General features: G+C 43.8%; 1 protein-coding gene across 2 annotated transcripts in view; it reads left to right on the top strand.

Annotated features, from left to right (window-relative positions):
• Positions 1 to 26,918, top strand: part of CMIP (c-Maf inducing protein) — a 161,582-nt gene that overhangs the window by 107,400 nt on the left and 27,264 nt on the right. The window contains exons 1-5 of one of the 2 annotated variants that reach the window (XM_060275961.1): positions 782 to 1,554; positions 11,794 to 11,955; positions 15,334 to 15,375; positions 20,858 to 20,920; positions 22,120 to 22,200. In XM_060275961.1, the coding sequence (XP_060131944.1) occupies positions 11,878 to 11,955; positions 15,334 to 15,375; positions 20,858 to 20,920; positions 22,120 to 22,200 (264 nt within the window). In that variant the 5' untranslated portion in view covers positions 782 to 1,554; positions 11,794 to 11,877. Of the gene's footprint in view, positions 1 to 781; positions 1,555 to 11,793; positions 11,956 to 15,333; positions 15,376 to 20,857; positions 20,921 to 22,119; positions 22,201 to 26,918 lie in introns of those variants that run through there. The other variant, XM_035120939.2, reaches the window with a different exon arrangement.

Genomic DNA, 26,918 nt, shown 5'->3' with positions numbered 1-26,918 from the left:
GGTAACTGTGCCCCTGAAAGACCAGGTGCACAGCCTGGGAGTCATTTTAGACTCACAGCTGTCCATGGAGGCACAGGTCAACTCCGTGTCCAGGGCAGCTGTTTATCAGCTCCATCTGGTACACAGGCTGAGTCCCTACCTGCCCAGTGACTGTCTCTCCAAAGTGGTGCATGCTCTAGTTATCTCTCGCTTGGACTACTGCAATGCGCTCTACGTGGGGCTACCTTTGAAACTACAACTAATCCAGAATGCGGCAGCTAGACTGGTGACTGGGAGCGGCCGCCGAGATCACATAACACCGGTCCTAAAAGACCTACATTGGCTCCCAGTACGTTTCCGAGCACAATTCAAAGTATTGGTGTTGACCTTTAAAGCCCTAAACGGCCTCGGTCCGGTATACCTGAAGGAGCGTCTCCACCCCCATCGTTCTGCCCGGACACTGAGGTCCAGCTCCGAGGGCCTTCTGGCGGTTCCCTCATTACGAGAAGCCAAGTTACAGGGAACCAGGCAGAGGGCCTTCTCGGTAGTGGCACCCACCCTGTGGAATGCCCTCCCACTAGAGGTCAAAGAGAACAATTACCAGACCTTTAGAAGGCATCTCAAGGCAGCCCTGTTTAGGGAAGCTTTTAATGTTTGATGGATTTCTGTATTTTAGAATTTCTGTTTTTTTGGAAGCCGCCCAGAGTGGCTGGGGGAACCCGGCCAGATGGGCGGGGTATAAATAATAATTATTATTATTATTATTATTATTATTATTATTATTATTATTATTATTAACCAGTAAGTATGTATATAATGGAGGACATGTCATTGAAAAAGGGTCTCTGGGAGATTGCTAACAGGGGCAGATTGTATTTTATCTTGCCGCCTAAGGATATTCTATATAATCTCTCTCTCTATACTGCATATGCATGTAGCCGGTCCTGAAACATGGATGCCTCTAGAGCAGGAATCCAGAGATTTTAGCTGGCCACTGTCAGCACCACAAAGGAAGGAAGGGGAAGAATGCAAACACAGTAAGAGCCCCAGAGCAAATGAGCCTCTTCCTCTCAGCAGCTGAGCAAGCTGCTCTTTAAAACCTACAACTGCTTTGAGAAAAAGAAGAGGAGGAGAATGTTTGGCTTATTTCAACGGCTGGTGTACAGGAATCTGTTTTGGTGCTCTGTTGATGCTCCTTGGCATCAAGATGCGCGGATATAAATCATTTTGGTTGAAAACAGCCCTCTTGCAATGTGACACTTCCTTGCAAAATAAGGGTGTTGAGAGCTGCGAAGTTCTGCTTTCAGCAGCTCCTATTCCCCTCCCCGCCAGCTCTCAAGTCTTTTTTAAAGCTGCTGTAGTGCATCGGATCTGCAAATTTCGGCATCCCTGAGGGTCCTGCAGCAGAAGCAGTTCTCCGAAGCAAACACGTTTCTGGAGCAATCTTGCTGACGACACTGATGATGCAGGTGCACAGGGAAGAGTAGTCCATTTTACAGCCATTTATGGCTGGCGAAGCTGGGTTAAAGGCACAGCAAAATAGCACGTTTTTCCAAGGAAGGGAGGATAAAATAGGTAGGTAAACAGATGTATATTTTTAACACGTTTCCCAGTGCTTGAAAGACCTTCTGGGAAGGAAGGAGAAGGGTGGGGGCAGGAACAGAGAATGGGGGGGTGGGGAGGCTAGGAAAACAATAGCAAAAAGTGGAGAATAAAATGGAAAAAAAATCAGGACTGACAAGCATCCCTTTTAATCTGATTTGGAAATGTAATTGCCTTGAATGATGCTCAGTGGTGAAATGGTCTTTGCTAAATTAGAAATTGATCTGAAAAGGAGTCCCCTTAGGAGATGAATGTTCATTGTTGGCTAATCAGGTGCTGATTTTTTGAGATTAGCTAGAACTAATAGAAGGAAGCTCCTTTGCCGAGACATCTCTGCTTTTATTCAGAGCCAGCCTCTTAGTTATAGGGAATGGTGTGTGTGTGTGGATAGATATATGCATTTATTTTTCAGCCTTGTGGCTGAGACAGGAGGCCGGTTACCTGGGCAACAGGCAGATTGGGCCTGATTTCTCTGCAACGGGATGCTTTGTGGCTATGCAATCTCCATGAGCTCTCCTTTCCTATGAATAACAGGTCAAAGTACAAAAAGATAAGGCCCTGCTTGCCAGAGCTGGTACCTGCTTTTAACAGAGTTAACAAGCACTTAGGCCCAGGAGGTAGCTAACAAACATCAATGACTCAAAGAAGGAGAACCACCATCTATAAATTAGTTTCAGATGTAGTCAAAGTATTGTTATTATTATTAGATTTATTACTTGCCCTTTCCCAGCAGGTTGCAGCCATTTAAAATTCAGGGTTAAAACCAGTTAAAACAGATTACAGTCACAGGAATAGGATGGGCCTTGGAAACACACATCTCAGGTGTCAAAAGCTAGGGTAAAGATGTGCGTCTTCAGCATTTGCTGAAAGCTCTATAGTGAAGAAGACAGATCTACTCTGTTGGGAAAGAATTCCACACATCAGGGACTGCTGTAAAGAATTCCCAGGCCACTGCACCCTAAACTTCTGAGGGCAGTAGAGATCTACCAAGAGGGTCCTGTCCTCTGATTATTAACCTGAAAGGGTCTGCAGAGAAAGTGAAAATCCCTCAGCTATTTGGGGGCCTAAGGTGCTAGTTGTTTAGGATTTTAAACACTAAAATAAGTACCTTGAAGTGGGCCTGGAAACAAACTATCCAGCTGTTTTGGAACAGGGGTTAAAAGGTAAAGGTAAAGGGATCCCTGACCATTAGGTCCAGTTGTGACCGACTCTGGGGTTGCGCACTCATCTCACATTATTGGCCGAGGGAGCCTGCGTATAGCTTCCAGGTCATGTGGCCAGCATGACAAAGCCACTTCTGGCGAACCAGAGCAGCACACGGAAACGCCGTTTACCTTCCCGCTGTAGCGGTTCCTATTTATCTACTTGCATTTTGACGTGCTTTCGAACTGCTAGGTTGGCAGGAGCTGGGACCAAGCAACGGGAGCTCACCCCGTTGCAGGGATTCGAACCGCTGACCTTCTGATCGGCAAGCCCTGGGCTCTGTGGTTTAACCCACAGCGCCACCTGGGTCCCTGGAACAGGGGTTATATGAGCTTTATTGCCATTTTTATCCCACCTTTCCTCCCCCCAGCCAATAACCTGACCACTGCATTTTGGACTTTACTTTTCTGAGTTGTTTTCAAGGGCAACCCCACATAGAGGGCATTGCGCTAATCCAGTCTGGAAGTTCCCAGAGCACAGATTACTGTGGCCAAGTCATCTCTGTTCCAAAGGAACTTTAGCTGGCATACCAGCCATAGCTGGAAATGTGTGTGTGATACTTACATAATGTGAAATTGTAATATCAGGACTGATTTCCCTGTGGTCCTACAGAGTCTGTTTCCAGAGTGTTGCTCCCATGGTCCTTGACCATTGACCATTCTGGTTGAGACAATATGTGGAGGGTGCCAGGTTGGGGGAGACTTATTTGGAGTATCACACCTTTGCATGCTCTCCAACACTGTTTAAGATCCTACATTAACAGGTGTGGATGAGTAGATTGTTCAGAGGTTCAGGAATTCACAACATATGGCAGTAAAGCAGGGGTCGCCCTTCAGATGATGTTGAACTATAACTCCCCAGTTTAGTGTAAGGGTCATAGCTCAGTGGTAGAGCATCTTCATGGATCAATGCCTTGTCGTGGCGAAGGGGCTTGAATAACTCAGAGAAGCTATGAGCTATGCCATGCAGGGCCACCCAAGATGGACAGGTCATAGTGGAGAGTTTTGACTAAACGTGATCCACCTGGAGAAGGAACTGGCAAGCCACTCCAGTATCCCTGCCAAGAAAACTCCATGGACAAAGAAATATCAACAACCTCAGATATGCAGATGACACAACCTTGATGGCAGAAAGTGAGGAGGAATTAAAGAACCTTTTAATGAGGGTGAAAGAGGAGAGCGCAAAATATGGTCTGAAGCTCAACATCAAAAAAAACCAAGATCATGGCCACTGGTCCCATCACCTCCTGGCAAATAGAAGGGGAAGAAATGGAGGCAGTGAGAGATTTTACTTTCTTGGGCTCCTTGATCACTGCAGATGGTGACAGCAGTCACGAAATTAAAAGACGCCTGCTTCTTGGGAGAAAAGCAATGACAAACCTAGACAGCATCTTAAAAAGCAGAGATATCACCTTGCCGACAAAGGTCCGTATAGTTAAAGCTATGGTTTTCCCAGTAGTGATGTATGGAAGTGAGAGCTGGAACATAAAGAAGGCTGATCGCCGAAGAATTGATGCTTTTGAATTATGGTGCTGGAGGAGACTCTTGAGAGTCCCATGGACTGCTAGAAGATCAAACCTATCCATTCTTAAGGAAATCAGCCCTGAGTGCTCACTGGAAGGCTCCAATACTTTGGCCACCTCATGAGAAGAGAAGAATCCTTGGATAAGCCCCTGATGTTGGGAAAGATTGAGGGCACTAGGAGAAGGGGACAACAGAGGACGAGATGGTTGGACAGTGTTCTCGAAGCTACCAACATGAGTTTGACCAAACTGCGGGAGGCAGTGCAAGACAGGAGTGCCTGGCGTGCTATGGTCCATGGGGTCACGAAGAGTTGGACACGACTAAACGACTAAACAACAACAGAGCATCTGCTTTCTATGCAGAAGGTCCCAGCTGTGGTTTTTGCTGGAGACATTCAACAGTAACAGGAAAAAATTCCATTTCCCAAATAATAATAATCGGAAAAATATGGAAGTGTTCTTGATATAAGTCGGATAAGAGCTTACGTTTTGCCAACCAAAAGCATAAAAGCCAGGATCTGAAGAAAGTTTGTCAGAAGGAAATGAAAACAGGAATGGAAGGTTTGAAGGAATATAGCTAGGTTGGTTTTTGTTCCACACTGGTTGTGTCCATACTTAAAATTAAACCATGGTTTAGCATTATGAGGGTTCGGAAGGTTTCGCTTCTGTTTTATGCAGCTTGCAGCTTGTGTTGTCCAAATTTAGACAAATGTAGTTACTCTAAAGCAGGGATCAGCAACCTTTTTCAGCTGTGGGCCGGTCTACCGTCCCTCAGACCATGCGGTGGGCCGGACTATATTTTGGAGGGGGGGGGAGAACAACTTCCTATGCCCCATAGCATGCATTTTAAATAAAAGCACACATTCTACTCATGAAAAACACCAGGCAGGTCCCACAAATAACCCAGAGATGCATTTTAAATAAAAGGACACATTATAGTCATGTAAAAACACGCTGATTCCTGGACCGTCCGTGGGCCGGATTGATAAGGCGATTGGGCCGCATCCGGACCACGGGCCTGAGGTTGCCTATCTCTGGTCTAAAGCTTACTTGTTTCCACGAGTCATATTTAAGATTAACCATAGATTAGGGTTCAGAGAATTTACTAAACTGCAGTCAATCTAAAGATTAACTTCCAATCTCACCCTGGCCGTGTTGAAGGGAAAGGAGGAACAGAATGCACTAAACCATGGTTTAGTGAACTTGGCCATTGTCTGTCTTCTGTGACAGATCTGGCTATGCCAGGAAATGCATTTTCTAGTGCAAAGCACAGCTGGAACCAGAAATGGTATTCTTTACAAGTCATTCAGTCTTCAAACACATGGAAGTAGGAAGGTCAATCCAGATTCTAGATGCGGCAAGCTATGTGCCAGGACCATATACTAGAAAGCTGTGTGTCTTTACAAAGCTATACATGCAGTAGTAGTGCGAAAGTCCATATAGAACAGGCATAGGCAAACTCTGCCCTCCAGATGTTTTGGGACTACAACTCCCATCATCCCTGACCACTGGTCCTGTTGGCTAGGGATGATGGGAGTTGTAGTCCCAAAACATCTGGAGGGCCGAGTTTGCTTATGCCTGATCTAGAAGTTTATTTAAAAGGATGTATTGTGTTGGCTCCCCAGTTTGAACTCATAGCTACAAATGGGAGTCTCCTTGTATATATGTTGCTTGTATATGTTATTGGGAATGTGAGAAGTTTGTAAACTGGTAACATCATATTGTGTGAAATTATGGAAGACTGGGTCTTAGCAGAGCTCAATGAAGAAATTAAAGATGCTGCGAGTGAACCTTGTCAAGTTAAGGCTTGCCTTGCAGCAAGAGAAGAAGGAATCCCCCTGCAGAACCCTTGGCATTTTCTCGTTTTGCTGGAGCTTGATTTCCTCTGTGCTCAGTAATAAATCAATAATTTCTGGCACACACAGCCCGTGGGAAGGCGACTCACATTTCAGATGTAGCATTAGCGTGTCTGCTAGAAAACGAGTGAATCACTGCTAGGAGAAGTGGTCCCAGCAGAAATCCTGTCATGGTTGGAAGCTGGGGTGGGCAAAGATTTTCTATCAGGGAAGAGGATATGTTTAGATTGTTATACTGAAGTCATGGAAAAATGCTTCAGTCTCTTGGGTGAAATTTGTTTGGGACATGGGGTGTGTGTGTGTGTGTGTGTGTGTGTGCGCGCACACACACACACACACACACACACAGAGAGAGAGAGAATATAGGACACACACATACACACAGAATGTAGGACGCGAGATTGGCAGCGAATGGAAAAAAAGGATTTGGGACAGAAAAGGGAATGGAAAGAGGTCAGGATCTGTGCGTCTTTATGGGAGGGCCTGGTGACTTCACAGGGGACAGGGCAAATCTCTAGATGACAGTGTTCTTCCCATCTGTGTGCATTTCAAGTCCCATCCCACTGCATTGAAATCATGGCAAGGGTTTTGCTGATGTCATTCAATACTCTAGTGACCTGGGCACACATCTTGACAAAATAGGCTTGGAGATAAGGGACGAAGGGTCATGTGGTGCTTCTATATTATTATATGCCTTGCAGAAATTTTTACCTATCTTACGCTCTATTCAGTCCTTCCAGAAGGCAGAAAGGTGAGATTGACTTATTCCTTTTTAATAACAAGGGAGAAATTAAAGGACGTACATTTTGGAAGCTAGTGTCAAATGTTAAATAATATTGGTTATTTTGTTTTTGTTTTTTTAATAACATACTTTCCCAAACATTGCATATGTAGTATCAGGCTGGCAGTGCAATCCTAGGTGAGTTTACTCAAGAGTGAGACATACATGTAGAATTGCTGCCTTAGTGCCAGTTTCTTAAGTGGGGTGGGGGGCAGACATCCAGGAAAAAAGGGGGCAGGGGGCGGGAGAGCAGGGGGTGGAATCAGCAATCCCACCCATCATTGCACTCATCCTGGAAGTGTGTTTGGAGGGGTAATCGGAGAGTGAGAGCAGCCTTGGGCGAGTGTTTGTAGGTGCATGAAGAGTCTACATTGCTTTTTACGGGCCATTTTCCGTTTTTTAAATGGTTTGCTTTGACTATATGCAATTTTTTATGCTATCCCTGGAATGTAACCCCCGGCGTAAACTGAAGTTGGTAAATGGTTGTCTGTATTCGCACATTGCGAGTACAAGATAGCAATTGAGTGCCACCGAGTGCCTCAAGTGTTTCTGCTGAGAAAAGCAGAATTGCATCAAGGAGCAAATCCAAGATACTGGGGTTGAGGTCTCTAGAGGGCTGTTGTGTATTTCCGCCCACATTTTGTAAAAGATAACAGTGCAATGTGCAAACATATTTAAACTCCTCTGGCCCCAAGAGCTGAAATGGAAAGAGAAGGGAGGGAGAGAAATTGATCTTCCTCTCCTTGTGACTCTTCCACAGTGGGAGTCTAGCGAGATTAACCCTGAAGCTCTCTAAGCTCTGCTTCAAACAATATCTTTTGGGCATCGCCAACCAGTCATTCCAGGTCTTTCTTCAACAGCAGACAGTTTTGTTCACTTCTTCCTTTGAACTGCAGCTCCAGAGGGTTTGGTGTTTTGTTTTCAAGTCTCTGAGGATTGTTATTTTTTGTAAGGCTGTGCAGAGAACTTTGTGCAGGCCTTTAAAAACAAACAAACATTTTTAAAAAAAAAGAAAGAAAGAAAAAGAGTTGCAAAGGATAAATTTGGCATCTGCTTCCAAACGGCCAGCATCGCCCAGTGCCAGTAGTTCTGCCTGAGCAGATCTCTGCCAGATTAGAAAATTCAGCGCTTGAGGTCGGCTTCGCAAATGGATTCTGAGGTGCAAGGGGTGGGGATTTGGGGGTGAGGAGTGTTGGGGGCCTGGACTGGCTTTATAGATATATTGTCTGTTTTTCTGTTTTAGCTTTTCTCGTTCTGCTTCACTTTCTGAACCAGGGAGCGTATACAGGATGAGAATCTGTTGGGGCCTTTTTCTTCCCCCAGACTCCAATCAGGCAGAAATATACAGCCTGCAAATCTGAAAACCCATTTGCTTTTATTCGGTGCTTTATGGAAAACCTAGAAAGAGTTTGGGAAAGAAAATTCGGGCATGGGGTAACCACAGAAATAGCTGTTGAATAGATGCACTGATTGAAAATTGTGACTGCTTGTTGCAGGATTGCAGTGACAATTTCTGCTTTATTGTCAAAGGAATCGTGTTTTTAGCTGATATGGAAGAATGTGATTTAAGTACATTTAATAGTGTTAAGAACAGCCTTAAAGTAGAAGCTTTTAAAGGCAAAGAAATTCATTGGGGCACAGCCTTTTCTGGGCCAGGGGCTGTCTGCAAAGTGGTCTCTGACCCCCCACAAATGTCTAGCACATTTGCCAGTCTTTCAGATGCAACACAGTTGCATTGGGTGCAAAAGACTTAACACTGATACCTCCAGCATTAATAAATAGCATTTTATCTTTACTGTTGTTGTTGTTGTTGTTGTTGTTGTTGTTGTTGTTGTTTGTTGTTGTGATATCCCAAAAGTGATTTCCTCTTGTCCTCAAGAGTGGGGAAAAAGGGAAGATAGAAATGTACCCTGGGAATTCTATTGAGGAATCTGAGGGGTGGCAAACAAATGGGTAAATAGGAGGCATTACAGGGCAGGTGAAGGACACACCAGAAGAAGCATTCAACCTTCTGAAGGGGAGACTACAAAAGCGGGGCAGGTCACCTCTAATACTCATATCTTTTTCTGTTTGATCCTAGGTTATGGTTTTTGTTTGTTTAGTTCCAATCCTGTTCATAACCGTGCACACGGCACCCACCCTATATAGCGTTGTTGTTCATTGCTCACTGATTTATTTTTTGTTTATTTTAAATCTCCATTTTGTTGTAGTTTTTACATTATATACTGTTTTGGTATTGGCAAACAATAAAAGGTTTGTAAATCATTTGACTAAATAAATGCATACATTAATAGATGGATGGCTTTGCATAGGATCACTGATTTGATGCAGTCTAAAAGGCAAATTTCTAACTTATTCAGAGCAAGATCCACTGAGCTGGTCTGTAGGACTCAATAATGCATGCGTGAGAGAAATATGGGAAGTTCAGGGCAGGATGGCGAACATTACAGGGAGACAATTGTCCGGAAGCAAGGGAGATGATAAAGAAACAAGGCTAAGAGGTCGGCATCTTCACTAATTTACATTTCCATCCACCTGTCCAATAGTTGTTGTTGCTGCTGCTGCTGCTGCTGTTTATTACACGCCCTTCATCCCAAGGTCCCAGGGCAGGTTACAACAATTTAAAATAAAACATTGAAGCCAGTTTTAAAAACTTTACATTGCAAAAAAATACAGTAACAAAATATAAGTTAGAATATAAGTTAGGTCCTGAAAATATACATATCAGTTGTCAGAGGCCAGGGTAAAAGAGTTGTGTTCTTTAAAGAAAGCTCTCCCAACCTGGTGCCCTCTAGATGTTTTAGTCTACAACTCACATCAGTTCCAGGTGGTACTGACTGGGGTTGATGGGAGCTGTAGGCCAGACCATTGGGAGGACACCAGATATGGGGAGGCTGCTGTAAGGGGATCTCTTAGAATCATATTCTGTAATTGTAGAGTTGGAAAGGTCCTTGAGGATCATTTAGTGTCCAACTCCCTGCAGTGTAGGAATCTTTTGTGCAACGTAGGGCTTGAACGCACGACCCTGAGATGAAGAGTCTCATGCTTTACCAACTGAGCTATCCCAATAATTTTGCAAAACCTGGTCAATGTAACTTGAAGGTTGCATTTGGTGGTGTGCAGTATGTAAACATGAAGGCCTTTGTGTGGTTTTGTTATTGTGGTGTTGTTTTCTGGCCTTCAGCCTGATGGTTAAAATGGTGCTTTTTAAAATTTGCATAGAATTTTATTTCAAAGGCCAACTCTAATTAAATCAGCCGTTGGCATGGTTTTTCAAGCTTGGTTGTTTTCGAAGACCAAACCTATAAAAGTGAAAACCTGCGGCATAGGCTACACAGACTCCTCCCCTCCTCCCTCTTTTGTTTTTCTGCTGCCTTTGGGATAGAGAAATGGCCTCGCTTTTTATATTATTATTATTAAGCATAAACCGAGATGCCATCTTTGGGGGGGGGGGATATTGATTGATGAGCAAATAAACATAGATCAGGCATCCACAGTTCTCGAAATCAACCAAGCTGCATTAGCCAATGGAAAACTCATCACATCAGACGGTAAGATGAACAAGATAAAGGCTGTAATGCTCTCTGCTCTGTAAATGATAAAACGGAACCATAAAAGTGGGCACCTCAGAAGAGTGGGTATGGAAGAGATTATTGCTTACATTTATTATGCTGAGCAGTTTTCCATCTCTGAAAAGGGCCTCAGTGGCTGGGATATAAAAAACCCATTTTGAACATGGCTAATTTGTTTCATTTTTACCCCAATTCTAACACATGGGGCCTTCAGTGATCTACCATCCAACTTTCTGATCAGGTCTATCCCTGCCCAGTTCTAAGAATATTGCCGCATCAGATGCTCCCAGGTAAACCAGAAAGCTTTAAGAAATGATGGTGAAACCCATATGACACCATGGCTGCTTCAAGGGCATCAGAAATGTCAAAGCTGTTCCTAAAATACAGTTTCCTACTGCAAATGTTTGTTGGAGGCATACTGTCTATGAAAACGGGAGGCTACATTTACCTATAATTTCTAATAGCTATGACATCCATTAAGAATCCTGGTTTTCTGATTACATCAAGCTAAACTAGTACAATGTGTGTGGGGGGGGGGAATGTATGGAAAACTGTTTGGAGGACCATACACTTGATTATTCATTTGTTTGTTTGTTTGTTTGTTTAGTGGATTTACTAGCCATTCAAAATACCCTATTTTCCCATGGTGTCCAACATTTAAAGCCACAAAATACAGAACAATGTAATCACAATCATAATAACAGAACCCTTCTATTGCATTTAATTCCTGATCTGTATTTTAATGTAAAGCAGGGATGGAGAACCTTCGGCCTGTAAGATGCTGTTGGACTACAGTTCCCATCATCCCTGACCATTGCCCACACTTTATGGGCCTGATGGGAGTTGGAGTCTAACAGCATTTGGAGTCCAAGTTTCCCATCCTTGATGTAAAGGGGGCGGGGTGGAATTCCCTATGCACATTAGTTACCTTTAATTTGGGTTTATTGAGCCAAATATTTGTTGCGTGAATCAGGCCATCATGTATCTGGTTTCTAAAACCCTAAAGAGAAACAAAACAAGCAAAACCCCAAAACAGAAAAATAATAATGTAATTTTCCACCACAGAGTAAAAGATGGCTTCCTCTTTCCTTAGTTCTTAAACATTTTTAGGGGTCCCCCCCACCTGCAGAGCTAGAAGCAGGAAGCGTAGAGCAAATGCAAAAGTCTCTTTTGACCATATGGGATGTCGAAAGTTGTTTATCTTGCAGTCTCCCCGTGTGTTTTTTTTATAACCTTACACCTGAACTTGTGTGGCTTTTATTTTATTTATTCTCCTAGAAAAAGATCTACAAGTATAAGAAGGTTCTGAGTAACCCAAGCCGCTTGGAGGTGGTTCTGAAGGAGATCCGGACCTTGGTGGACATGGCGCTAACATCACCTTTGCAGGATGAATCAATTCATCAGGCTCCACTGGAGATTGTTTCCAAGTTGCTCTCAGAGGTAAACTTTGTGCTGCTCTTTTCTGTTTAAAAAATGTTAAGTCTCAAATGTGTACCTGGATATCCAATGCCAAACAATAGCTTTGGAGAAGTGATTGCATGCAGCTGTTTACCTTGTCCAAACCAGGACTCCCAATTTGTTGGGTCACCCAAAATTTGCAGGCAGGCAGGCACACATGGAGCATCTTTGCACTGTTTTGCCATATTCATTAACGAGCTGGGTGGAGGGAGGTGGGAAGGTTAGAACAACAGAGGCAAATCATGCAGAGGATAAGAAATGATTTGAAAAGCAGACTATGTGAACAGCTGCTGAAAGATGTTGGGCATTTATTTGTTTTTTGAATGCCGTATACTCCTGCCTCCTCTCTCAAAGCTCCAAATAAACCTATAAAACTAGTAAATGCGCAATCAGTTTATATTTATATAAATATAAATGGCAATTCCTTCAAAATGCGAACTTCCAGAGGAAAAACAATGTTAGTCTGCAATAGTGAGAAAACAAAGAACCATAGACGTAAAGATTTATTGTCTTGCAGGCTTTTGTAGACTGCAGCTCATATAGTCAGATGCATAAAATATATAGGGCAACTGTTGAGGGACACACTATCTTGAGGGTGGTCTTTTGGGGGCCACATGTAGGCTGATGGCCAGATTTGTGTGGGTGACCATCCTCCCATCTGCCCCCCTTCATCCCCAACTAGTGGGCTGCCAGGAAAGAAACAGAGGGCTTTTGAAATTAAACAAGAGCCACGTGGGATTCAGCTGAGGGCTGCATGTGACCACAGGGCCAGTGGGTGGTGTTCCGTAATACTCCTACTCAGAGTAGACCCACTGAAATTAATGGGCATGGCTAACTTAAGTTCATTCATTTTGGTATATATTCTCAGAGTAAGAGTCAACTACAACTCCAAAGTTGCCCATCCCTGATATATGGGGCGTGTTCTAGCCAAAGGGAAGCACTTTGAAGCAGGAGTGTCCACAGGACTTTTTCCAGGGGAACTGGCGAGGGACTGAAACATTGAATGGGGGAAATAGGCATGAGAAGGGCAGTGTCTGTACATTTTGCCTTGCATCTCAGGTTCTGCAAATGCCAGGAACCAGTCCTCTTTTAAAACGAGGCCTGGGAATCGGGATTATGGTTCATTGCCGGGCTCTCTCCTTTGAAATAAATGAGATCGTGTCCATGCTATAAGGAAAAATGCCCTTTTTTTGGGAAAAAGCAACTATTCAGAGCTTGAGCAAAGAAAAACAGGTCTTCCACCTTTTCCTAAAAATGGTTAATGTTAGGATGGAGCAGGTCTCATTAGACCAACTGATTCCAGAGAGTCACGAGAAAGTCCCTGCTCCCATACTATCAGCCATGCAACATGGTAGCGTTCTGAGTATGAAATTTGTCTATGAGATGTGCAGGTGGGTTTTGTGCCACTATAGACCAAACTTGGTTGATAGAAATATAGCAAGATCTGCAGCTCAACTGCAGAGCATCTGCCTTGTATGCAAAAGGTCCCAGGTTCAATCCCCGGCATCTCCAGGTAGGGCTGGGAACGCCCTCTGTCTGAAACTCTGGAGAGCTGCTACCAGTCAGTGTTGACAATCCTAAGCTAGATGCCCAATGACATAACTTGGTATAAGGCAATTTTCTGTGTTTCTGTGTGGGAGCAGATGCACACAGAGTAGTCAGATACCAAAAGCTGCCTTATACCAGGTCAGACTCTTGGTCCATCTAGCTCAGTGCTTTGGCCTGCTGCTTTTTTTACGGTGGTATTTTATGATGCTGCGCTACTGCAGTTTGCTTTACTGCCAGGTTTGCTTTTAATTTTGTTGTGATATATTTATTGCGAGCTGCCTTGAGTACGATTTTATCTTTGGAAGGTGAGATATAAATGTCCAAACAAATAAATAGTGACTACGTACTCTGTGGCAGTGGCTCTCCAGGGTCTTAGGCAGAGGCCTTTTCTGTCAGCTGCTACCCAAGATCTTACTCGAGACCCGTTTTTCCATAGAAATAAGGACTCAATAAGGGCCCTGCTGGATCAGGCCAATGACCCATCTGGTCCAGCTTCTTGTTCTCACAGTGGCCAACCAGGTGCTCGTGGGAAGCCTGAAAGCAGGTAGACCTGAGCACAAGAGCACTCACCCCACTTGTGATTCTTAGCAACTGGTACTCAGAGACAAATTGCCTCCGACAGCAGAGGCAGAACATAGCTATAATGGCTAGTAGTCATTGGTAGCCATATCCGCCCTGGATTCGTCTTATCCTCTCTTAAATCCATCCAAGTGGGTGGCCTTCACTGCTTCTTGTGGGAGTAAACTCCAGTGCTGCCAAGGGTTGAAGCTGGGATCTTTTGCATTAAAAGCACAGGTTCTGCTGCTGAGCTGTGTTCCCTCTTCTCCCACTTAGGAAAATGTGTAAGGGGAGAAGCCATAGCCCAGGGGTAGCCAACACCCCTCCAGCTGTTGTTGAACTACAGCTTCCACCAGTCCCAGCCAAAATGAACCTAGTGGTTGGGGATGATGGGAATTGTAGTCCAACAACACCTGATGGGGAGCATGTTGCCTATCCCTGCCATAGGTTAGTGGTGGAGCATGTTCAACCTAGACATAAAGTCTCAGTTAAAGATCTCGGATAGTAAGGGGGAAGGTTACTAGAGCGCTGGGACTGTATGCAACTATGCTGTACTCAGAATAGTTCCATGGGCTTAAGTTAGTGATGCTTGTTCATTTCAGTGGGTCTATTCTGAGTAGAACTAACTTTGGATAACTGGAAAGCTTTTGTCAGTCAGAGTACTTGGCTACATGGTTCGACTGGGCATAGGTGATCCAGAAATGTTCATTGTGGGTTGTTGACTTGGGCAGACACCTTTGGTATGGGAGACATTAGTCAGTTATGAAGACCAGGGTGACCTGCATATACACATGCAAATTTTCACCTGCAGGCCACAGATTCAGGACCAAAGCTGAGCTCGCTGTCTTTGCTTCCGCACAAAAATCCAGTATTGGTCCCACCTATCCCCAGCAGCCCAAAATTAGTGGAAAACAGTCTTTTTGGTTGTCACTGAACACTGGAAGTTAGAATCACTTACAGATCCACTGCAAATCACCCAGGTGCTGCTGTGGTACCTTCTGCCAGCCCCTGCTCTGGGGCCTGTGCTTGGACAGGATGCTCTTCAGGTCCTGTCTTGTAACTCTATGTACAAAGGGGTGGGTGCTAGAACGTATGGGGGATGATGGGCCCCTCTTTTAACACTGTGCTATATTGGCTACTCTTCAAGACAGGACACTTAAGGGGAAAGGACTTGTAAGCCTGCCCAGATTTTAAAAAAGAACAAAAACAAAGCAGGCTTGCTTGCTGATTTTCTTATTTGTTTTCCCCTTTCAGAATAATAACTTAACCACTCAAGAGCATGAAAACATTATTGTGGTGAGTATGGAGTAACATGTTTTTGTCGTTAACTTCATTTAGTTTTGCTTACCGTTTCCCCATCTCTTTTTCTTCTGCTCATTTTTCTGTACTGTTCTCCTATAGATCTAAAACTGGTTTCATTCTCAGGGTTTCTCCTCACTGCCACAAAGAAATTTGGAATGGTAGGTTCATGAGCGTATGAGAGGTTTTCTGCACATCCTAACAAAAATGCAGTTCCTAAATTACGGCACTTGATGGGAGTGGTCTAAGTTTGAGGAAGCCATGGTTATAAATTCTACTCTAAGCCACACTCCCGACTGTTGGTTCCAGCAGGTATGGGGACAGATCATAAATACATATGAGATGTTCACTTTGCCTAGTTAATTTGCGTTTGTTCCATCAGGCTTTATTAAGCAGTTTTTTTATTTATCAGTTTTTGCATTATTACTGACTTGACCTGCTGCAGTTGGGCAAATGTAATACATTTCTTAAAAATAGCACCCCATTGAAAGCATCCTCACATGTAACATTAAGACAAGCGATGGCTGAACTCAAGCAAGCAAATGTGTGGGCTCTCAGAGAGGGGATTGTGGCCTCTTTGCTCTTCATTCTGATGCTACACTGCCCTAAGCTATGCCATGACTTGTCTCGGCACAGCAGTGGGGAACCTCATGTGGCCCTCCAAGTCTCTCTGTCTGGCCCTCGGAACTCTCACTAGACCATACCACAGGCAAACAATGTTTGCAAAAAGTGCAAACTTTAGGGGAAGGTGTGTGCATAATGCATTGTATTAGGGAAAATTTCTTGCAAAAATGTTTACATTAGGCAAAACTGCATATAAAAAATGTGCTCGCTGGGAGAAATTCGCACTAAAATGCTGGTGAATTTTCACGAGGATTTAAAAAAATAATAATTTGCAATTTGCTGCAAAATGTGGAGAACTGAATTTAAGATTGGAACAATGAGATGCTGAGAGAACTGACATTGACAGCTCCTTCCATTCCTATTGTGAACATGCCTAAACCTAAATCCACAATTTTTGACTCCCGACCTCACCCGTTTCCTGCATAAATCTCTTAATCCCAAATGTTTCTGGTTTGCTAGTTAAACAAGAGGAAAAGTAAGTATTTGTCCTCTCCACTGAGCCATTTAAAAATAAATAAATAACTAAATACAGCAGACCCTAATGATGCTAGCAATTTGTCAGAGAGGTGAAAATTGCCTCCCCTCATTCTAATTTAATTTCGGCCACTGGCGATTTCCAAGAGATTTACTCGGTAATCCAATATGGGATGTTGCTATCACCTGATCATATCATGTCTCGGCAAATCTTCCAGCAAAAGCAGCAGGACAGCGGAGCACAGCTGTAACCAGGTGTGAATTTTGCACTTAGCCACCACTCGGGAGACCAGTTGAGCTGGGTGGTTGTCATGGCAATCCATTTCCAAAGCCACAGTTAACATTTCCTTTCGATCCCAAATAGGTTAATTTGTACTCACTGTTATTACCTGGCAGCAGTATAGTCAGAATGCCCTTTGAGGTAAGGTTACCAGATTTTTTCGATGAATCCGGGGACACTTTTCAACTTCGATGGATTTTTGTATGGGGACTGATTTGTAAATCCGGGGACTGTCCCCGGGAAACGGGGACGTCTGGTAACCTTACTTTGAGGGTTAAAAACAAGAGCAAATGTTTTCTGCTGTCCTGATTTGGAGTTCAGCAGCAACAGGATGGAGGTTCAAGACGCTTGCCCCATTGTTTCCTGCAAAAATCGTGTAACTTTTTATACCACAAACATTGTGCTGTTCTGCTTTTATTGTGCCATAGTGCAAGTGGGCCTCTCCAGGTGGCAGTAATATGGTAACATAGGGGGAGGCAATGTAGAATAATTGATAAAACAGAATGATGTGTGAACAGCTGGAAAAGGCACTCCAGGCCACCTAAGCCTCCAGTGACAAGCTTGAATCCAGGAGCACCCCCAAACTTCAGATCTACTCCTCCTTATAGAATCATTAACAACCTGGGGCCAGTTTGCCTGAAGGATTCCGTTACCCATTTGTGCCCACTTGACCTCTTCTGTTTGTGCCACACAGTGTTGCTTCTGCACTTGTAAGGAACTGATCCCTCACTGTCATACCTCCTGCCCTCTGGAACTCCCTTCCCATTGACATTAGCCAGGCACCATTGCTGTACTCTTTTCAGCACCTGCTAAAATGCTTTTTTCGTTTAGGCAAGCCTACTTAGACATGTAAAGTCAACGTGTATTTTTAGGTTATAATGTATGTATTTAATTTGTTGGGTTTATTTCTGTTTTTGGGTTTTTTTATATACAGTCACACCTCGGGTTACAGACGCTTTAGGTTGTGTGTTTTCAGGTTGCGCACTGCGCCGAACCTGGAAGTACCGGAACAGGTTACTTCCGGGTTTTGGTGCTCGCACATCCGCAGAAGCGCTAAATCGCGCTTTGTGCATGCGCAGAAGCGCCGAATTGCGAGCCGCACGTGGGTTGCGAACGGGCCTCCCGCACGGATCACAGTATATAAAGAAATACTTGTTTTTAACTTGTGACTCTTAACGACAAATTTGATGCATATTGTACGTTCTTTTTTATTAATACATTCTTTATTGTTTTAATAATTTGAAATACAAAAACAAGAATAAAGGAAAAAAGATGCACGCATATTGTACGTTCTTTGTAAGCTGCTTAGAGATTTCATTTACTCTTAAGCCGTATACAAATTCTGTTAGGTAAATAAATGTGCTGAAACTTCTGGCGTTTGAAAGGTTTAACACAAACTGTCCCAGCTGTGTGCTTAAAGAGATCAACTTTGTAAACTGATACCAGGAATCCCTTAGTTCAGGGATAGAAAGGCCTCAGGGCCTCCCCGGATACTGAGAATCTTTTGTTCCAGCAACACTGTAATTTACAATGAAGGTAGCAGCGACATAATGTCATTACATGCACCACAGCAGCTATAAACCTTTAATATATTTACTGTATGTAACCACATTGAGTTGCTTAGTGATGGGCAGAGAAAGGATGGCCCAGGGTGTGGGTACAGCAAACATCTTGTTTTGACTGAGTAATTTCCACAAAAGGCAGCAAAGCTCTGAGACTATCCCTGCACAAAATATGGAGAGTTTAGCTGTTTTTGCAGCAGGGTGGGGAATGCCAGGTCTAGGGGCCAAGTGTGCTCCTTGGGGCTCTCTCCCTGGCCCTTGGGGCTCTCTGTAGGCAACACCCCTCACTGGCCCTGATTCATACCCCGATTTTGCCTAGCTGTAAGGATTCATTGAACTCTGATAATGCCTCTTTTGCTTGCCTGGGTGTAGTGTAGAGGGGTGTGTGAGAACATGTGTAGAAACTTGCCTACTGTATAAAGGTAAAATTTGCATTTCTTGCTTTGCCCACTTTTGCCTCTGGTCCTGCTCACCAGCAGCATGTGGCCCCCAGGCTGAACCCCCCCCCCCAGTTCTGCTTTGCAAGAAGGATCCCTGAGCAGCCTTTGAAAATAAGTCTTAGCAAGTTAATAGTCTGAAAATTTTCTTACTTACCTCTATCGAATGTTAGTTTGTGAAAGTTAGAAAGCAGAGGGGATGGAAATCCCTGTGTGTGCTTCCAGTTTACTACAGCTTCCTCTGTATGTTCAACTAGCAGGAATTCTAACTTGCCATAGTAACATTTGTGAAATGTTGTGTGAAAATGTCTCATCATCCACCTACACAAATGTGCCTTGCCAGGTAGCCTTCTTTGCACTGGCAGCACAGAAGGTTAGAAATGAATTTGTAGCACCAAATGTGGTTAGGCATTAGGGAGAACTACCCTAAATACCAGCCTGTCACATGGTTTTTGTGAGGGACAGAAGTTACAGGCAAGTCCCTCCCATCTTAAGTAGCAGCTCGTCTCCCAGCGCGAGTGCTAGTGGAGAGGGAGAGGTCTCCAGCGGAGACTCAGGAAGTGGTGACCGAGGCTCAGGCAAGGTAGCGGAGCCCATGTCCAGTGTGGGAAGGGAAGTGGGAGGCAAGGGAAGAAGGCCGATCCTGCCGACCCCGGAATTGCGCAGGAAACGACGGGGGCGGAGATTCAGTATGCCTAGACTACTTTGCTGTCACAGGCGCGGCAGCGGCTACTCTAGAGTAACGACTCCTCCAGGCGTTGTCTTTTCATTCTTTTATTTAGTGCTGATTATTTACAGTGCAGAACAGTACTATGTACATGTTGTCAGTTAGGGGTCAGAACCTCCGAATGGAGATTCGCGCGTTTTCTTCCAGCAAAGTAGTCTAGGCATCCTGAATCTCCGCCCCCGTCGTTTCCTGCGCAATTCCGGGGTCGGCGGGATCGGCCTTCTTCCCTTGCCTCCCACTTCCCTTCCCACACTGGACATGGGCTCCGCTACCTTGCCTGAGCCTCGGTCACCACTTCCTGAGTCTCCGCTGGAGACCTCTCCCTCTCCACTAGCACTCGCGCTGGGAGACAAGCTGCTACTTAAGATGGGAGGGACTTGCCTGTAACTTCTGTCCCTCACAGTTTTGTTATTAGTTGTTTGCTTTTTTTATAAACTTTATAGTGGGTTGATGCTTCTAAGGCATCAAGAAAGGGGGAGAAGTGGGGGTTTCAAACCAGAGCCTCCAGAATCCAGCCTCAAGCATCTTACCTCTACTCCACTAACTTGTGCTCCAGCATCCTTGGCAAACCAGCAAACTAAGTAAGCAGTGTGGGGCCCCCCTTACTTTAGTGTGTTTCCCTAGTATCCTGACTATTGTCTTAGTCTACATTATCTGCCTCTTTGGATTCTTTTCTCCCGGTGCTGGAACCCTAACCCCAGGCCCCTGCCATCTCTGGGCCCTATGGTCTACCTCGGTGCTTGACAGAGTCTAGGGCAGGCATGGCCAAACTTGGCCCTCCAGATGTTTTGGGACTACAATTCCCACCATCCCTGACCACTGGTCCTGTTAGCTAGGGATGATGGGAGTTGTAGTCCCAAAACATTTAGAGGGCCAAGTTTGGCCATGCCTAGTCTAGGGGCTTGACAGTGTTTGTACAGTGTTTGCTGTACCACAGCCCTAACATTTGTTTTTCTGTTTTGGGTTGCAAGCAAATAAATACTAGGCAGATGCTGCTTTAATTATTATTTAAATGGTTTTCGCCTTTTACATATAGATACTTTATAAGAAAACTGGAAAGAAGATTACACACAGACGATGAATGAATGATTAAGTAAATTATGGGGCTATGCAATAATGTCAAAACTAATTTATTATGTTGGTGTGAATGATGGAAAAAATAATAAGTAATCAACATTTGTATGTACTTATTGATATTGGCAAATGAGAACTTACTTATTTTACAGAATATATTAATGTAATATGTAAACAGGAATTGCATATCAATATGAGTTCAAATTGGATTTCCCCCCTTTAACTTAGAATAATAATGCAACTTTCTGTCCCTGACACAGTCAAATATCTATGAATAACCCTGTCCTATCTCTATTTTTAGGCCCTTGCACCTTTGCTGGAAAACAACCACCCACCTCCTGACTTGTGTGAATTTTTCTGCAAGGTATTTCTGAAATGTGTGTTTGTATTCTAAAACATTCCCCAGACTTTGCTATGCTCAGTGCACATCTACGCTGCCGACTTCAACTGGTTTAACCTTCACGGGAGGTTTGAATATACACTCTATGTTTTGTGCATTCAAGAGCTTCCCTGTCCTCAGTGTTTGGGCATGCTCCTTTCTGGTGCCACCAGTATAACCATGAATCTTTCCCTGCTGTTGAAATAAATGGGTGGTTTCCTCCACATATAGCCAGGCTCCATGTGCTTATTGAAGCTGTTGTATTGGGGGACTTAATTATGGCAATGTTTTCCAGATATTCTAATGCAAAGCCATTACATTTTTTAAAAACAGCTTGTACATACAGGAATAGGAAGTGGGACATAGTCCAGTGGCAGAATACATGGGAAATTTCAGATGCAGCAAAATAGGCTTGAGCTGCCTCTGCTTTTCTTCAAAGCCTAGTGCAGAGTGAGAGACTGACCCTCCCCAAGTTCACTGGTACATGCAGGCAACTTGGTGGAGGAGTTTGTTATTTCGCAACCCTGGGTAACAACTAGCTACAAAGCAATGTAGTGGTTAAGAGTGGGAAACCAGGATTGGAACCCCACTCAGCCAGAAAGCTCAGTAGGTGACCTTGGGCCAGCTACTGCCCTTTTCACCTAGTGCTCTTCAACTTTGGGTCTCCTGATGTTGTTGGGCTGCAATGCCCATCGTCCCCAGACAGCTTAGCCAACGGCCAGGGATGATGGGGCAACATTTGGGGTACCAAGGTTGAAGAATACAATCTTAGCTCTACTGGCCTCACAGGGTTGTTACAATAAACTGTTGGTGTGAGCCAGCAGTGCTCTCCTTACGTTATTGATACATGCATTGTTTTTGTGTCACAAAGGGCAAATTGCCCAGTGACAGTTCAACGTGTATCGACTATGGTTGTCCCTCGTGTTTCATAATATTCAGATCTTCCATAGCCAAAATTTGTTTTTAGAGTTACCAGTGAGCTATCTTTTTAGAGTTCTTCACACAGTTATACCCCATTTTGGTGCATTCTTGTAACCCACAATGTGAAAAACCAATTTGGGAGCACCTAATTTTCTTTTGTTGATTTATTTGATGGCTTTGTATAATCATTGGTGAGAGATCAAGTTGCCTCTTCTCAACTCTTTTTTTTCAAATATATGTGTCTGTGTGCTTTCTTAATGCAGCATTGCAGAGAACGCCCTCGATCCATGGTGGTCATAGAAGTGTTCACTCCGGTTGTACAAAGAATCCTCAAACACAATATGGTGAGTCAAGTTGCTTATTTTATTCATTTCATGTTATTCCATTTATGGACTGCTTCCTATAAAATATCTCTTAAAGTGATTTAGCAATAAAAACATCAACAATTAAAAAATGAGGAATATTTCTAAACAAAGGTCTAAATTGGAATGGGGGTTGGTCGAAGATTATTTTAAGAAAAAAGGTATAAAAACGGAACTGATGATTTGCTTAAATTAAGTGGTCATGGGGAAATAGATAAAAGAGATAAGTTAAATGGGAATAAATTTGATTGGAGATGTAATATTTGGAGATAGTAACGCAAATTAACGAGAATGTGTTAGTTAAGTGATGTGGAGGGATTGGGAAGTTTGTTTTCTTTGTTTGTTATTGAATTTTATTATAATATTTGTTTAAATGGTGTATTTGTTTTTACATTCAGGATGTTTATTCGGCTTTACGCCCATCATAAAACACAACACAACAAAATAATTTAAATAAAGAATTTAAATAAAGACTATTTAAAATCTTTAAAAAAATAAATTAAAAAATGATAGAAATTCTATACAAACATACACAATCAAAATACTTATATTTGCAAAATCCATTTCATATATAAAAACCATTTCAAATCCAGCCCAGATACAGTGAAATAACAATCTCCACCTTTTAAAAAAATACGAACAAACAAACACCAAACGTCTAATCAGCTACAAAGATGTTCCTGTTTAATTGGGCTGCTGGTTTTTTTAACCAAAGTTGTGGGGCGTGTCTCCCCCCCCCCCCCCAAATGCAAGTCATTACAAACAGCAGGCACCAACTTAAAAGAGGCCTCCCTCTCTCTTGCAAACTGGAGAGACTGCTTCTTTTAATACAAAAAGGGGGCTGAGCATCCTTTGGATGCAGAAGGATCCAGGTGCAATCACTTGAATCCCTGGTGAAAAGGATCCAGTAGCAGAGGTTCAGAAAGATTTCTGCCTGGGAACAACCCTGAGTTGCAACTGCATGTCGCTGTAGGCAATACTTGGTCAGATGGACTAATAGTCTCTGACCTGTTAAAAAGCAGCTTCTGGCGCTCGTGTTTCTCCTACGGCACAAGCTTGTGTTGTCTAAAAACAAAGGAAATGACGCCTTTTGCTTCAGAGGGAGCTGGTGCCCTTGCATGTCCTGCTTGTAGGCTGCTCAGGGGCATCTAGTTGGCCACTACGGGAAACAGGATATCGGACTAGATTGGTCTCAAGGTCTGATCCAGGGGAGTTCTTTTTATGTTTTCATGGCCTGACCCAGCAGGGCTCTTTGTGATAACATGTGCCGTGTGCTTATCTTTCTTTCCTCCCACATAAAACACTGTCTTGTGCTACTCAATGTCTTTATGCTGTCAGTGGCTACTAATCCTGATGGCTGTGTTCTACCTCCCTATTGGAGGCAGCAGGCCTCTGAATACCAGTTGCTTGAAACTGCAGTTGGGCAGAGTGCTCTTGTGCTCAGGCCCCGATTGCTGGCTTCCCAGAGGCACCTGGGCAGCCACTGTGAGAACAGGATGCTGGACTAGACAGGCCTTTGGTCTGATCCAGCCGCCAGGCTCTTAGGTTTGTAATTATTTTTGCTCATATACAGAGTTAATCAATGGATTGCTCAACACATGATGACTATTTTTTAACTGGATGACAGCCCTTCTCTGAATAAATGCTGTCAAAACCACAGGATGTAATTATTGCCTTGTTATGCTATGTAGCAAATTTCTTTGTAAGTGACGCGCCCCTTTTTTCCATTTTCAAAAAAGTGCACATCGACTGATCTTGCAGCTGTTTGCAGGTCACTGCAGTGTGGAAAGGCTCACGCCACTGGTGTCAGTTTCTCACTTGGCACCAGGAATCTCCAACAATGTGTGTGTTAAGAACCCAGCGCTATATCAGATTTATTTCATTTTTCATTCACGTGTTTTTAAATGCGTGGAAGGCCAGGGGTTTTGTGGCCTACAAGCCTGGGTGTTTTGGTGGTGGAGACAGGCTAGAGAACGGGTGGCAGGAAACAATTCCTTTAAAAATCCCAATTAAGTAGCAATTAAGTTCAAGGTTGGAGCAAACAATTGGCAATGGCTTGGGGTGTGTGTGTGTGGTGTAAAATTGCTCTTTAGCTACAGGCTAGAAGATCAACGTGGGCAGGCTAGATAATGAGAATCTGGATTTATTGTGTGCAAGTGGCCATGTTTTTTTCTTCGCTCAGGCCTGCCTCAGCTATTGCAATCTGCCTTATTAGTTGTGACGGGATTGGACCACCGCCACACGTGACATCATAAGAGCATTTGTTATTCTAATGGCGTTATAAGTGGAAGCATAAATCTAGATTCCTTTTATGATCTCATGCACTTCTGTTTGCAGTCAAACCAGGAGGCTTTATAGTCAGGCACTGAATGGCAACAGACTGAGGAATTTCATGGAGAAACAAGAGCAAAGTGTTTTGCCAGGCAGAGGCCACATACAGAGTCAAATCACAGCAGGTGACAAGCTCCCTGCCCCCTCCCCCCAGCGCTCATACCCCTTGGTCCCCTGCTGACCCCACCACACTTTAAACAAGGATGGCAGTATCAAACAAGTTACTTGTTTGATACTGCCATCCTTGGATCTTGACATTGTTTAGAATATTTGTTTGTTTTGTTTGCAATGGGTGGTACCCAGTGTCAGTCATCCTCAGTGTCTCAAGGCAAACTTTAAAAAATGTAGTATAAACACTGACAACTGGGAAAACCTGGCCTGCGAGCGCTCCAGTTGGAGAACAGCCTTTACCAAAGGTGTCATGGGCTTTAAAGAAGCTCGATCTCAGGATGCAAGGGAGAAACGTGCCAAGAGGAAGGCACTCCTGCCTGGAAACCAATGTCTCCACTGTGGAAGGACGTGTGGATCCAGAATTGGCCTCCACAGTCACTTACGGACCCATTGTTAAAACCGTGTATGGAAGACAATCTATGAGTGATTGCCAAAGAAGAGTAGGTCTGTGACAAGCAATGGATTTTAGTAACGAATGTCTGTTAATTTCTGCGGGTCTACTCTTGAGTATGATTTAGCTTATTATCACCCAGTAGTAATATACTGCTTTTCAGCTCTGAGATTCCCAAAGCCGTTTATGAAACTATTTAAAAAACAATTTTGTAAAGGCATTTAAACCTCCTAAAATCAATATTGGTACAAATGAGATGGTTACAGAGACTGCAACTAATTTCTTGTTGAGAGCATTGAGAAGCGGACACGGAGCAACGGATTCAAACTACAAGAAAGAAAATTCCACCTAAACATTAGGAAGAACTTCCTGACAGTAAGAGCTGTTCGGCAGTGGAATTTGCTGCCAAGGAGTGTGGTGGAGTCTCCTTCTTTGGAGGTCTTTAAGCAGAGGCTTGACAGCCATCTGTCAGGAATGCTTTGATGGTGTTTCCTGCTTGGCAGGGGGTTGGACTGGATGGCCCTTGTGGTCTCTTCCAACTCTATGATTCTATGATTCTATGAGGATTGCAAGTAGAAATCTTATCTTAACAAATAGAGTCATGTTTTCCTACCTGTTTATTGTTTGATTATTTGGTATCTTATTTTTTTGTGCATTAATTGATGCATAAGTTTTATTGTGAGATCTGTTGGTGGGACCAATCCATAAATTTATTAATTATATGTACGTGTGTGACAAATTGAAACACTTTTAAAATGTTTATTTCTGCCTGGCTGGCAAAGAGTTAACCCACCTCCAGCCTGACTGACATAGAACTCTGATGGGGGCGGGACTGTGCCCGGTTGGAAAGGAGGGAAGGTCTGTTGAGTGAGTTAGGAGGGTGAGGGAGGAGGGTGTGGATGTGGTTTTTGATGTGGTGGTTTGTTTGAAGAAAGTGAAGAGGCTAGGAAAACTTAAAGTTAAATGTTGAACTGAGTTTATTTTGTACAACTGGAACAAAGCTAATTAATAAATGACACGTTAAAGAAACCCTTATGTTTTTAACACAATAAATCTTCATCTCTGTTTTTGTCAAAAAGAGGTCCGTCTTTATTTTTCCAGCGAGGTACCAGGACTCACAACCGTGCTGGTTTAAGAGAGGACAAAACTCACCTCAGGCAGGGAGGTGGTAGTTGGTGTCCTGAAGTCACACGGAGGAGGCTTAGAAGGGTAACCTGAGGCGCCAAGAAGTTGCCAGAGTGTGTAGGGCAAACTTTTACAGTAGGGGAATCCAACTGAGGGAGACCCTGAGGCAAGAGGTTATTCCGTGGGACAGCCTAGAGTTCCTTGAGGTACCCGGTCACGCAGGCTGGAGTGCTCTCCTTACCAAGAAACCCATTAGTTAAAGGGGTTTGGTTTTGAGGCGGCAGGAGAAGAGGGTGGGTGTTTTCCCCTCTAGATTCCTGGGTCGCGGTGATAGAAAGGGAGAGCGGGACCAGGGTCGTCACATTTTTGGTGGCAGCGGTGGGATCGAAATTCAAAGCTCACGCGCCTAGTTTGGTTTGAGTCTGTCAGGATTTTCCTGTGAGGAAAATGACTCACGTTAAAAAACCCAGAGAGGCAAAAGGAGATGAAAGAACGGAAGGGGCTGAGGGAAGCCCAGATTCTCAGGTAGAACTGATGAAACTACGAATTGAGATGGCCCGAATTGAAGCTGAGAGGGCAAAGATTGAAGCTGAAAGTGAGAGGGGAAAAGCTAGAATTGAAGCTGAGAGGGAAAAGATGGCATCTGAGGAGAGAATGCAGTCCGAGAGGTTAAGGGTTCAAT

Source organism: Zootoca vivipara, chromosome 6 (genome assembly GCF_963506605.1).
Source record: "Zootoca vivipara chromosome 6, rZooViv1.1, whole genome shotgun sequence".
Lineage (NCBI taxonomy): Eukaryota > Metazoa > Chordata > Lepidosauria > Squamata > Lacertidae > Zootoca > Zootoca vivipara.
Note: the sequence above shows the minus strand (reverse complement) of the source record. Positions and strands in the feature narration are given on the sequence as shown.